This window comes from Zootoca vivipara, chromosome 16 (assembly GCF_965207765.1).
Source record: "Zootoca vivipara chromosome 16, rZooViv2.hap1.1, whole genome shotgun sequence".
Lineage (NCBI taxonomy): Eukaryota > Metazoa > Chordata > Lepidosauria > Squamata > Lacertidae > Zootoca > Zootoca vivipara.
Window position 1 is genome coordinate 28384147 of NC_142599.1, and position 14544 is coordinate 28398690.

Genomic DNA, 14544 nt, shown 5'->3' on the forward strand with positions numbered 1-14544 from the left:
AGGGAAATGTGAGGTGAGGGATCCCTGCACCACGGTGCCCGATAAGGTTAAGACGGCCCTGGTCAAGCCTCTGCTGAAAGTCCTCCAAAAAAGGAGACTCCACCACACTCCTTGGCAGAAAATTCCACTGCCGAACAGCTCTTACTGTCAGGAAGTTCTTCCTAATGTTTAGGTGGAATCTTCTTTCTTGTAGTTTGAATCCATTGCTCCGTGTCCGCTTCTCTGGAGCAGCAGAAAACAACCTTTGTCCCTCCTCTATATGGCATCCTTTTATATATTTGAACATGGCTATCATATCACCCCTTAACCGTCTCTTCTCCAGGCTAAATATACCCAGCTCCCTAAGCCATTCCTCATAAGGCATCGTTTCCAGGCCTTTGACCATTTTGGTTGCCCTCCTCTGGACACGTTCCAGCTTGTCAGTATCCTTCTTGAACTGTGGTGCCCAGAACTGGACACAGTACTCCAGGTGAGGTCTGACCAGAGCAGAATACAGTGGTACTATTAAGCCAGAATTGCATTGGCTTTTTTAGCTGCTACATCACACTGTTGACTCATGTCAAGTTTGTGGTCTACCAAGACTCCTAGATCCTTTTCACATGTACTGCTCTCAAGCCAGGTGTCACCCGTTCTGTATTTATGCATTTCATTTTTTTTGCCCAAGTGTAGTACTTTACATTGTTGGTCTACAATTTCCATCTATTGGAGGCACCAGGATGTTGAAGGCTGCTTTGTGGGAATCCAAAAACACAACGCACAGTACAGACTCGCAAAATATTCAGTTCCTTTATTTTCATTCAGGAGAGGGAGAATCCTTGATTATGAATAATAATAATAATATTATAATAGCATTAAAAATTCACAGGCCTGGCTCCTTTCCCAGCAGATCCGAGAAGGAAGACCAATATGTAAACAAAACTCACACCCTCGTATAATTGACTTTATGCCCCGGTCCCATTAAGATGCTGACGTTGGTTCCCACCATCACACCTGCGTGGCAACAACGCACCAGGCTGGTCCAGTTACTTTTGGCACCTAGGGCAGAATATCCCACAAGTGCCTCTCTCCCCCTCGCATTAAAAAAAAATACATTATTACATTATTAACTTAAATAACTTTCACAATTTGCTGCCGTTTCGCGATACCCCAAATCAGCCAACCTACCCAACGATAGGGCCGGCCCTATAGCAGCTTAGCACAGAGATGTGACAAGGCAGTTCATTCCGCTGCTGCTTTCCAAAGGAAAGCAGCTACGGGATGCAATCACAGCCATGGCACAAAGGCACAACAGGATTTGCAGCTCCAGGTAGAGGCTGGTTAGCAGCCAGAACGGGGACTCATACAGAGGCAGCCTCATGTTTAACATTTATTTCTTACGGTACACAAAGAGGGAAATCCATGTCTTTAGAGGCTGCATCTGGTTCACAGAATCAGGAAAATGTGCAGCCACCCAAACCTCTGGATTCGACAGCTACATGTCTGTAGGAGGGAAAGAGGCTGGACCGCCTCCTGCCAGGAATGCTGTAGCAGCACGCTTTCTACATGAGGGGGGGGGCTGAGCTAGAAGGCCTCTGAGGTCCCTTCCATGATTCTATGACCGTTGTGCAAAGAAATAAGCCCTTTCCTGCACTATCTACTTACTACTCTACTAAGGTATGCTTTTTCATTTTTGCAAAACCCATGAGATCACAAGGATGAGGAATCTGTGGCACCCCAAAAGTTGCTGGACTCCCTGATTTCTGGAACTCGCTGACCTGGGGCTGATGGGAGTTGGGGTCCAACAACATCTCGAGGACCCCCCCCCCAGCTTCCCCAACTGTGTCTTAAGAGGGGTTTTCTTAAGGCACTCTTAGCATCACTCTGAAGAACAATGCAAAGTCCTAGGCCTGAGGCGTACACATTGGCGTGGGGGGAGCCACAGGGGCGGTTGCCCCGGGTGCAAAATTGTTATGGGCACAAAATTTCAACACCCGGTGCTGCTTCAATACAGCTTTGCGCTTCCGTTGCTGGGCTCCATTGCAAACAGCTTCTTCATGCGAACCAGGAAGTGACCTCTCCAGACAACAACTCCTTTTTTTAAATTTCTGCAGCTGCGATCTCCTGGGTGATGTTGACTCCATTAGGCAGTTGAATGTGCATGCATACTCCATCTATTTCCCTCCCGCCCACCCACCCCTTCCATGTGGCCCCGGGCACTGGCAACCCACGCTACGCCACTGCCCACACAGCCAACCTCCCCTTCCATTCCCTCAAAATAACTGGGTTTTTGGAGGGCAGGTCCTTGGAGGAATTGAAGGCAGGAACTGGGAAAGTCTCGTTCCTGGGCCTGAAAGCCACTTTTGAGTTCATGCTCCGGGTTTCGCTTTCTACACCGGCTCCTTCCTCCCGGAGGAAAAAAAGGACATTTGACTTCATACTTCCAAAATAGTCTCTTCTCCTTTTCCCTCTCGCTCTGTGCCACGATTCAAAATAAAAATGTCAGCCCTGTCTCCCGCTTGGAGACACACCAGCATAAGAAGTTATGAGAATCCCTGAGCTAGGAAGAGTGTTGTGCTTGCCAGAGGGGGTTGGGGCATGGAGGGCAGAAGAGGGGTGCCAGAGGATCACGGGACAGGAACAGGCACTTCCTCCCCCCACCCCATGCAAGAACACTCAGGTGCACATTTCAGAGGCATGGCCCCCCCTGCAGCAGAGTGGGCACCGCGCCGGCGTGGACAGAAGCAGCTGTCTTGCGTGTGGCCTTGCGCAGCAACGGGCTGTCGGGGTGGCGTTCCTGGAGGTGGCGCAAGTGACTTTCCTGGCTGTCGGCCGTGGAGCCGCACTCCTCGCAGACGTACAGCTTGGCGCGGCGCTCTTTGTAGGCGTAGCTCTGCTGCACCCCGTGGATCTTCTTCAGGTGAGACTCCAGCGAGCAGCGCTGGGTGAAAGCCTTGTCGCAGAGGTCGCATTTGTAAGGGCGGACGCCTGCAAGGGGTGGGTGACAAAAGTCCTCTTTTTTTAGTGCACCGGTGGACACAAAACACAGTCATTTGGGCGGGAGAAACAGTGCAATCGGAAAGCTTGAATGTGTTGCTTGAAACAATGAGATTATCAGAAAAAGAGCTAAACACATTTTTTTTTAAAAAAAAAGTTAATTTAAATTAACGACAAGCTAAAAACCAGATGGAAACACACGACAGCTCATGCATGTCTGGACAGGCTTGCATATACAAAAACAATTTTAGCAGGCGCTGAAAAGGGCACAGGGAAGGTGCCTGTCTGATATCAATAGGCGGGGAGTTCCGAAGTGCAGGTGCTGGCACACTGAAAGACCTGTTTCTTACAACAGCAGAATGTGCTCCATTTCCACACTTAAAGCAAACTTTCCAAATGGTATTCAAGCACCTTCTTCTTGGGCTGGGACCCCCCTCTCATTCGTCTTTGGGCAGGCAGATCAGTAACTGCTGCAAAAAGCAGAGCACTTTTATGTGTACTCAGAAGGGTGTGGTACTTTTGCAGCTGCTACTGAACTAGGGCAGATCCATGAATGAATCGCTGCTGCATAGTAGAGAAGAGTAAGCGACTCCATGGGGGCAAGACCTAGAGGAGCGGCTCTCTCTGGTAGGTCTTGCCCCTATGAGGCAGTTGCGGAGACTAAAGGTCCCCTCCTTCCCACAGCTGCCCAAGTCTACGCCTCTCCAGAGTTTTCTCCAAGCAATCTGAGACTACGCCAGCATGCCTGACTTTGCTCCTCCCGTTTCACGCCTCTCCTAGTCCTGGGAGACCAGTGGGAGAGGAGCTTGTTGCAGCAGGAGGGGGAGACACCCGTGCTCTTTCACTGGCCTGGCTCAACTCTGCTCTCAAGTAAGAGAGAACCACAGCTCACCTGTGTGTGTTCGGACATGGCGCTTGAGGTCAAAGGTGTCATTGAAGCCCTTGTTGCAGTAGGGGCAGAGGTGGCGCTTCACCTGACTGTGGCATTTCAAGTGGCGGTTCAGCATGCGCTGGTAGGAGAAGCCCTTCTTGCAGTAGGGGCAAGAGAACTGTTCCCCAGGGCCATCGCCTTGTGTCACCTGCAGGGGGGGGGGGAGACAGTGGAAGAGGCTTTGTGAGACTCACTTGCACACATGGAGCCGGAGGGGGGCACAGGAAGCTGCCCTCAGATTGTGCAGATAAAATATAACTGCTAGAATTCTACAGGATGGGGTATTAGTGTGTGAAAACAGTCAAGATCCAAAGATCCCCACGCACGCACCTCCAGGTGGTGGAGATGTCAGGTGCCTTTCTTGGAGCCCAGGAATCTTCACTCGGTCACAAATGGTCAGAAGCCAGGTGCAAAACGCGCCTGGCGCCTGGCTAATTTCGAACAGACCCTTCCCCCTAGCAGCTACCTGAAATCCCTTCAAACATAGGAGATCTCCCCCTCTTATCAAGCTCATACCTTGATCTTGGGGTGCAAGAACACCGGCTCTTCATCCTGATGCACCCCACTTGGGACCTGGGCTGTGCAATGGGGCTGGGCGGCCGTGTAGGTGGAGCTCCGTATCGTCATGTCCAAGGGCATCGGGTACGACGGCGGCTCGGCCACCGAAGGCTCCAGGTCTTTCCACAGGGCATAGCCGCCCAAGGAGACTGTGGGGTGGGAAAGGGAGTGGTCACTTCCACTGGTACAAGAAGATAGAAACAGTCACGCTGTAGGAAGCTTGCACACAGGACCTGGGTGCAACAGCCCCTCTCTCTGCTTGCCCTTCCTAGCTGCTGGCCTTCAGAGGGACATCCCTGCCTCCGACAAAGGAATGTCTCACATTCAGCCAAGATCTCCTGTCTTGTAACTCAATCCCGTTAAGTTAGACCTGCCCTCTGGGACAGCAGCAGGGAGCAAGTCTTTGACTCCACGGAGGGGACAGGCCAACAGTGGGGAACCTGTTGCACTCCCAGTGTTGCTGGACTACAACTCGCCCCAGCAAGTAGGGCTAAGGAGTAGGGATGATGGAAGTTGTTGTGGTCCAAGAATCTCTGGAAGGCAAGACATTCCTCACTGCTGCAATAGCCCTTCAAGGACCTGAGAAGTGCCATCTTGTCCCCCCCCGGTCAAGGTTTCCCAAACTTGGGTGTCCATGGATTAAAGCAGAGGTTTTTAAACTGTGGTCACCAACCTGGTGCCCAGAAATCTCCAGCTGGTCGCAATTGGACCCACACCAGTAGCAAAATGCGCCTGGCGCCTGGCTAATTTCTAACACGGCCCGAGGGTCATCAAGTCCAACCTCCTGCAATGCAGGGATCTCAACTAGAGCATCCATGGCATGTTGCTGGACCATTGGCCAGGCTGGCTGGGACTGGTTGGAGACGAAGAACACCTGAAAAGGCCGCAGGTTCCCCACTCCTTAGTTCCATTGAATTCAATGGGGATTATTCCCAGGTAAGGGGGTACAGGATTACAATATGTGTTCACTTAATCCTTAAACCAGAGATGGGGAGCCTGTGCCCCATGCCACCGCAACGACAACTCCCATCACCCCCAATTAATATTCTAAAGTATTTTAAATGTGTTTATGGGAAGGAAGGTTATTGTTTTGTTGCTTCTGTTTTGACTATTTATTTGTGCTTTTATCTTGTGAACCGTCCTGAGATCGTTCGATGAAGGGTGGTATATATAAATCTAATAATAATAAATAAAAATAAAAATAAATGGGCATTGGCCATGCTGGCTGTGGCCAATGTGAGCTGGACTCCGAGAACATGTGAAAGGCTTCCTCAACCCTGCCCTAAAACTAAGGCAACTTACACACTGTATCTTTAAAACACATTTGAAGTACATCCTTTCCCTCAAAGAATTCTGGGTATTGTAGTCCCCCTCCCCACAAAGTTACAATTCCCAGCCTACAGAGTTACAATTCCCAAACGACAGTGGCCAGTGTTCTTTGAGGGGAATGAATCTGCTCTGAATGTGCTTTAAAGGTGTACATAGCCTAACTTTAATTACGTGGCTAATTAAGGAGTGGAATAAGTGGATGCAATACTGAAAACACACGGAGACAGGAAGCGTAGAACAACACGTAACACCCATCTCCCACCCCAAGGTGCTAGTCCTCATTACAGGAACACAACTGAACATGTCATGGGGTTCCCTCCTCCATCCCACCACCGCAACTGGCCCCCTTCCCTTCAGCTACCACTACCACCCTCACCACCCAGGGTCGGTTGTAACAGCAAGTAAACAGCTCAGAACCGGTTAACCGGGATGTTATTGGAAAGTCCAACCCAGCCCAGGTAGTTAATTAAGCGTTTCCGGGCCGGCGCCACAATTCCATCTCTTGTCACCTGCCTGGGGGGGAAGCGGGGGGGGGAGGGCACATGTTGCAATCGCCCTCCAGCCAACTGGAAGCACATCGCCCAGCCTTCCCGTTCTTCTCCGTTGGAAAGAGAAAGAACAGCTCAGCACTCGGCAGCGGCCAAGTGGGAGTCTCAAAAGGCTCATGACACAAAGCCAGGCTCAAAAGGCAACATGGAGACAAAAGATGCCCAAGTTGTACAAGCTCTCCTCACCGGGTCTGCAGAAAAGGGCTGATCAATGGCCAGCCAAAGGCTGATCGGTAGCCGGAATGGGGCTGATCAACGATAATTATATTAAAAGAAAAAAAACCTTAAAGTTTCAGATTCACTTTGCGGATTGGAGAACCCATTTGTACCAAACTTCTTTAAGAAGAAAAATCTCCACACATTTTCTTTCTTTGAACCACTTTCTTTGCACGGAAACAGTATTAAGTTTCATGTGGATTTATCCGTCAAGCAGCCCCGGAGTGAACTGGCAAGCTATTTGAAGCCTGTCAAATTTGTCAGGGTGTTCCCCCCCCCCCAACTTCTTTTTAATTAAAAAGAGTTTGATGAAACTGTTTTGTTCCAAAGCACTTGCAATTTGAAAGGAGGGTCTGGAACTTAAATCTCCCTGAAATGTCACATCTCTTCCTTCCCACCCACCCCTATATGAATTGCAGATATATGTGTCAAGGCTGGCTGCAGTTACTCAGCACCTCTGCACGTGCTCAGAGGCATTGTACCACCTGGCACATTCCAGAGCTGGACCAAGGTTCCAAGTGAGCCGCAATCAATGCTGCTATTTTTCAAAGTTCCACAAAAAGGAGAGAAGTGTGGTCATCAATGGACGGGGGGAGGGGGGGGTGAAGCAAGGCAGAGAGCCAGTGTTGCACAGTGGCCAGAGGGTTAGACTGGGACCTGAGATCAGGGTTCAAATCCCTGTGCAGCCATGAAACTCACTGGGCGACCTTGAGCCACTCGCTGTCTCTCAGCCTAACCTCCCTCACAGGGTTGTTGTGAGGATAAAACGGGGGGGGGGGACTGTGTGTATGTCATCCAGGGGTGCCAACTTGAATATTGGGGGGGGAGCAGGTACCCCACATAATCAGTCAGAAGACGCAGTGCACACACACTATTTGAATGACAATGCCCATCAAGTGGGGGGGCAGCCTCCTCAAAAAAGGGGGGGCAAAGGGACCTCAGCTCAACGCCACATTGGAGAAAATAGTAAAATAAAATAGCCATCCTCTCCAGATCTTCAGCTTTCTTTCCTTTTTTTAAAAAAGTAATTTCTTAGTGTCTCTGAGCAGGTACAGAGTGCTTCTTTCGCAGAACCCCACCACCACCACCAATATGCACAACTAGAACAATTAGTTATAGCATCTCACTGCTGTGACTAGCAAAGTACCCAGTGTGATGGAAAGGGGAGCGTGTGACTGGGACATGCTGGTCTCCTCTGTGGGAACACCAGCAGCAAGGGCCAAGGCGCCCAATGCCAGCAACGGAAGGTAGTTTTTAACCTCAAACGTCCTTCCTGACAGCTCATTATTTTAGCACCCTTTCCCCAACTTGGTGCCCCTCCAGGTGTTTTGGGCTCTTTACTCTCATCACCCTCTCCCCCAGGCAGCCAGATCTTGCTAGGACTACAACTCCCATCATTCCTGACCACTGGACATGCTGGCTGGGGCTGATGGGAGTTGGAGTCCAGCCACAATTGGCAGGCCAGAGGCTCTCCAGCCTGGCTCTGGGGGGGGGGATAGCACAGGGCCTTCTTGGTAGTGGCACACACCCCGTGGAATGCCCCCCCCATCAGCTGTCGGGGAGATGAGTAACTGTACTGTATAACCTTAAGAAGACATCTGAAGGCAGCCCTGTATAGGAAAACTTTTTAATGTGTAATGTTTTACAGACCCACCAAGTGCCCCTATTTTCCAGGGACGTCCCTGATTTAGAGAACACGTCCCAGTTTCTTATTTGATACCGGAATGTCCCACTTTTCCTTAGGATGCCCCTATTTTCACTGGAGAAATGTTGGAGGGTATGGAGTTATTTGACCACTGAGCCATCTGAAGGCAATCATATATAGGGGATTTTAAAAATGTTTAATGTTTTATTATGTTTTTATACAGTGCTTTTTTCTGGGGGGGGGGCGACGCAGGGGGACGCATACCCCTAAACATTTTGTGAATCTAAGTTTGGTGGTACAATGCCTCTGAGGGACAATATTTCAATATGAGTAGGAAAATGAGAGTACCCTTTAAAATTTTTTGGAAAAAAGCACTGTTTTTATATATGTTGGAAGCTGCCCAGAGTGGCTGGGCCAACCCAGTAAGATGTGTGGGTAATAAATGGTAAAATTATCATTATGGAATGAGACGTCCCTATTTTCATCAGAGAAATGTTGGAGGGTATGGTTTGATTATGATTTACATATATTGGAAGCTGCCCAGAATGGTTGGGGTAACCCAGTCAGATGGGCGGGGTATAAATAATAATAAAATATTATTATTATTATAATATTAGCTGTAATTGGGGAGGGGGCTAGAGCAAATATCCTCATCCCTGGTGGCCCAGTAACTCTCCCCAGCCCCAGCCCTTAATCTGCATAGCTCCGCCCCAGGTTCGCTTTCTTGGTCACACTAGTATGTGACACAATTACAGAAGAGTGGAATGGAGTGTCAGAATGTGGGACTTAGGGAAGGCACGGTGTGGCTGTTTGTAGAGTAGCAGAGGCACAAACACAGGTCTCTGCCCCAGACAGCTTGCAATCGAGATCAGGAAGGAGGAAACTGCGGAACCTGCAGATGTTGTGGGATTCGAACTCCGCTACGGCTGATGGTGGTTGTTCTCCAACAACCTCTGAAGGAAGGCTACAGACCACTCTCAAGAGAGGGAGTGACCCCAGCCAAGCTACCTCAAAAGGCAGCATGGCCTAGTGGTTAGGGTGTCAGACTAGGACCCCAAAATTGGGTTCCAGTGCCTACTCAGCCACGAAGCACACAACTTCCTCTCAGCCTCACAGGGTTACTGTGAGGATAAAACGGGAGAGGCGGATATTTTATTTTCATGGTGGAGGTTTCAAGGTGGTGTGCATGGTTGTCCCCCAGTTTATCCGCACAACAACCCTGTGGGGTAGGTTAGGCTGAAAGACAGCAACTGGCCCAAGGTCACCTCAGCAAGCGTCGTGGCTGAGTGGGGATTCGAACCCTGGTCTCTCAGGTCCTAGGCCAACACTCTAATCACACACACACACAGCCTCAATTTCCCTCCAGACTCCCCACGGAAACACTTTGCTAGTGAACTAATACAGCTTATAGACAGATTAAAGGCAGGCTGTTTTCCTCTTGGTCTTCAGCAGAGGACCAGCAGGAACCAGTGGAATTCTTTTCCCCATGTCAGCACACTGGAATCTATTGAGGAAGCCAGGAGCAGGCTTCCAGCGTGATTAATTAAAAGCTAATTACAGACTCCCAAGTCAGGCCCTGTGATGCTTGCCAAGACAGACGGGGAGGTTTACAAGCAGAGCGCCAGGCGTCCGCCTAATTCCTTTGGGCTCCCCCTCCATCATCAAGCCAGGTGCCGCCGCCACCACCACCCTGCTGCTCTCTGTGGCCTCATAGCCCCGATGGCCAAACGGAACCTCCAAAGTCAGGGGCAGTCTACCTGCCAATAGACGACTATGCACCTCTATTGCATAACATGCGTTTCATCAAAGTGAAGTGTGAGTTGCAAAACCTACGCCACAAGTGGTGCCATTAAGGGGGGGGGAAGCCCAGGGCCCCACTCAGTAGAATGACCAGGAATGCGCACAACACACACACACACACCACACAGAAGGGCTGGCTTGCCACATTCCAAAGTCAGTCCAGGAGCACACATTACTGTCTTAAGATGGGGCACCCTCCCCATGTAACCAGACTGTAAAATTACTTAACCACACCACCGTATTGCTGTAATAAATGTGCTTGTTTTTGAAGATGTCACAAGACTGCTGTTACCACAGACTAAAGCTGTGCACACACGCCATATGTTTAAAGCGCATGTACCGCAAAGACTCCTGGGAACTGTAGTTTTGCCCCTCACAAAGCTACAGTTCCCAGCATCCTTAACAAGCTAGCATTCCCAGGATTTTTTTGGGGGGGAGGGGAGGATGTGCTTTAAATATATGGTGTGTACACAGCCTAGCAGAGCTACCCTTGTGGAAGTGATCTCATACAGTAATGTGGCTGCGTCAAGTTCAGGGTTCTTCTACTTTAACTTACAAACTTGGGTCCAGGATAAACTCAGGACCACCGGATCGCTTATCCTCCTGCCCAATCAATGAGATCTTCTTGTAGCCTCTCTGTTTGTGGTCTCAGATGAGAAGCTCATCGTATCCCCCAGGAACAGAGCATTCAGTTCTGTGGACCCAGTTCTGCGGAACTCCCTCCCTCCCTCCCGAGATGTGCTTGACTAAGACCTTTCCGCTTCAAAAACCATTTCAAGCAAGTTGTACTACGCCGGTTTATGATTCCCCCCCCCGCCCCCACAATCTCGTCTGTAGTTTTCGTTTTCAACACAGCTTTACTTGATCAGCTGTTTTATTGGTGGTGACACTCTATGATGAAAAGTGGCCTATAATTATTGGAAGTAAAATGAAGTGACAAGCCTGTAGCAGCGTTCTTTAACCTTAGGTGCTCTCTGGATGTTGCCAGACTACAACTCCCACCATCCCTAACCGTTGGCTAAGCTGGCTGTGGTTGATGGGAGTTGTAGCCCAACAGGAACTGGGGGGACCAAGGCCGAAAAACACTGGTCTAGGGCGCAAGTGAATAATAATTAGAGGGGAAAGTCGAGATGCAGTTTCTTCCTCTCTGTTGCTTGCTCCCTGAAGGGAAGTGACACCCGGTAGTTACTGCACTAACCATCGTTCTGGACCCTGTATTAAGGAAAGGAGTAGGGCCTAGCAGTTAGGGCAAGAGGCTGCAATCCAGAACTAACTCGCAGGGTTTTATTCTATTGCAGAATGGTGAGCAGTGGAGATGCTATGAAGCACTAGTTAGGCCAGGGGTCAGCAATCTTTTTCAGCTGTGGGCTGGTCCACTGTCCCTCAGACCATGTGGTAGGCCAGACTATACATTTGGGGGGGGGGGGTTGAACGAATTCCTATGCCGCACAAATAACCCAGAGATGCATTTTAAATAAAAGCACACATTCTACTCATGTAAAAACACGTTGATTCCCGGACCGTCCGCGAGCCGGATTGAGAAGGCGATTAGGCCGCATCCGGCCCACAGGCCTTACGTTGCCTACCCCTGAGTTAGGCAAAGGTTTCTGGTGTGTGTTAGTAGAGGATTATCATGGGCGTAGCCGGGGGGGGGGGAGTCAGCTGCCCTCCCCCCAAATCCAGTAAATAAAAATGTACTTAACAGCTCGGTTCTGCCCTCCCCCAACATAAAGCCATAAATCCTAGCTACACCCATGAGGGTTATTGATTTATTAAAATATGTTATACTTTGGTTTTCTGCATGCTTCACAGCTGTAGGGCAGGCAGAATTTCCTCAGGCCAATCACACACACTCATTGGAAATCCTGCTATGCACCCAGCTCAATTTCTGACTGTTGCAAACTACTTCAAACTCCTGCAGTGTTTCTCTCTCTCTCTCTTTAAAGCAAGGACTGTATTATTTGAAATAGGCCCATAGTCCTATTCGGAATAGGCCCATAGAAATCAATGGCCATGACTACAGTACTGTACCTTAAAGTCCGTTGGTTACAGTGGGTTTACTCCAAGCAGGATTCAGTTCAGGGCCAGATTTAGGTTTGATGAGGCCCTAAGCTGCTGAAAGTAATGGGGCCCTTTATATGTCCAGCTGTCCTTTGTCAACAACAAATTGTCACTGTTTTTTGTGTTGAATATATGCTATATGGCAATTTATAGACCTCATAGGTATCTAAAGCCATTTGCACATAACAAAATATGTATTTTATCAAAGTAATTGTTGAACTGAAATACAATTAAGAAATAGTATATTAATAGTGAAATAATTATTAAGCTCTAACATAAAATGAATGGGGGCCCATTACTTACGCAGGCATGTCCAACAGGTAGATCGCGATCTACCAGTAGATCACTGGACGCTTTTGGTAGATTACTGGTAGATCACTGGCTCCCCCCCCCCCCAAAGAAGCTCAACAGCTTTGGCTCCCCTAGAAAAAAGCTAAACATTTTTGCCCTGCACCCCCCCCCCCAAAAGAGGGCTTTCCTCCTCCCTAAGAAAAACTCAACAACTTTAACCTGAACCCCCCCCCAAAAAAAAGAGGGTAGATCACTGCCAGTTTTTAAACTCTGCGAGTAGATCGCAGTCTCTTGGGAGTTGGCCACCCCTGACTTACAGCATAGGGTGAAAATATTGCAAAAACTCAAATGTTTATGCCTTTTAAAAAATTCAGATCGTTTAACCCCAAATCACCACAAACTCCTCCGGACGGTGCTGGCAGAAACACTGACACCTCAATCCGTAGCACGAAGCGAGGCTATAACTAACTTCGGAATTTGCTTGTTTGCATTTGTTTAATTAGCGTGGGAGCAGCAAGAGCGGCGTCCGGAGCGCCCAATCCCATCTTAGAAAAGGCGCCGCCGCGGCCCTTTGAGCCTCGGTCTTCCCTGCCAGCCAACCAGCCCCATCGCCGGCGTGTTTAAACGCCGCACTCTCTGATCGAGCGGAGCCTTGTCGCGCATAACTGCCTTTTCCCAGCATTCTCGGGGGAGCCGCAGGTCTGGATGGCCCGGCGCGCCGCGCAGGTGCGATCCGCTCCAAGAAAATGTCTGTGTGGGAGTTGCAATGAGTAAGGCAGCGATTCCCTTGTTTTGCCTTGAGGTGATTCATGGGGAACGGAGTTATGATCTCCTCCTGCTGCTCCTCCTCCTCCTCCTCCTCACCCACCGCGCTCCCCCTTCCTCCCAGTTTCCCCTCAAACACCCCCCTCCTTCCTCCAGGAAACGAAGTGGGTGGGGGGATCGGAGCCTCTCCGGAATGCGCCTGAGCCCCGAAGGAGCCCGTAAGTTTGCCCTCCAACGATGGTGGCCGTTATGCGCCACCTGGTTCCGTCCTCTCCTTTCCTCCCCCACCCCGGAGGCATTTTCATCTAAACCAGTTTTCTTAATAAATAAATAAATTTAAAAAATTTAAAACTCGCTCGAAAGCAAAGGTTTTTAATTCTAAAGCCGCGGCGGCCGTTGTTTCGCCGCACTCCACCACATCCCTCTCCAAGACTCACCTGGGACGTAAATCTCGCCTCTTTCTTCATCGGGAAGTTCGCTCCAATTCCTCTTGCCGGTAGAAACGCAAGTTTTCTTCACGAGGAACGCTCTGGGCATCTTAATTATTTTGATGAGCGCTTTAAAAAATTAAAAAATAAATAAACCCCCGCTACTCCCAAAAAATGGCCTCTTTTCCTTACTTCTGGCCCACTTCCTCTTCCCCCGCTACTTCAAGACAAAACAAAGCAAAAAAAAAAAGCAACCCTATTAGTTTAGTGTTGTTTTCGTTATTAACGGGCGTCCATGGAACGTTCAGACAAAAAAGTTTCCCGGCGTTCTGCGGATGGAACGTTCAGAAAGACAAAAAAGTTTCCCGGCGTTCTATGGATGGAACGCCCGCGCGTCAAACGTTCCAAAGCCGCTCGGTTTCGCGAGTCCCCACGAGCCGGTTCGTCTTTGGCGCGCCGGGCTGAACTCGGAGGGTCAAGGTACAGCGAGCAAGGTGGGAGGGAGCCGGCGAGGCGAGCAGGTTAAGTCCCTCGCACTTCGCCGTCTCTTTTCCACCTCCACCTCGTCTGGGCAGCGGGTAGTTGCGCGCTCGCGGAGAAATTCGCAGTTGTGGTGGGCGGTTGGGGGGGGGGGAGATGCTTTTTCCTCCACCCCAACGAGACGCGAGTTCGGCTGTTTGCGCCAGGAGAATGAGAGACTCCAGCAAAACTCGTCCCTCTCCTTGCCTCTAATTAGATCAGATGTTTGGGGGTGTGGTGGGGATGGCGCATGCGTTTGGAAATAACGGTGTCCTTACCTTTTGTTACCTGGCTGCCAAACCGGTTTGAGAGGGGGAAGGAGGGAGGGGGCGGGTGCTTAAAGCACCCACGATTTTCCAGGATGGCGCCTGGGGTTTGGCTGTTGTTCCCCCATGCACACATTTCTCTTTTTTTCTTTTTGGAGGGTGGGGCAATTCGGTTTCTTCCTAAACAGGGGGGGGAGCAATTGCCCCCCCTTGT

At 49.8% G+C, this 14544-nt stretch overlaps 1 protein-coding gene across 1 annotated transcript; it reads right to left on the bottom strand.

Annotated features, from left to right (window-relative positions):
- Positions 1-767: 767 nt before the first annotated feature.
- On the bottom strand, positions 768-14272 carry OVOL1 (ovo like transcriptional repressor 1). The gene is made up of 4 exons (XM_035099178.3): positions 13555-14272; positions 4421-4611; positions 3866-4052; positions 768-2964 (listed from the first exon to the last, which is right to left on the bottom strand). The coding sequence occupies exons 1-4, from the start codon at positions 13652-13654 to the stop codon at positions 2666-2668; spliced, it is 777 nt and encodes a 258-aa protein (XP_034955069.1). The 5' UTR covers positions 13655-14272; the 3' UTR covers positions 768-2665.
- Between the last annotated feature and the right edge of the window lie 272 nt (positions 14273-14544).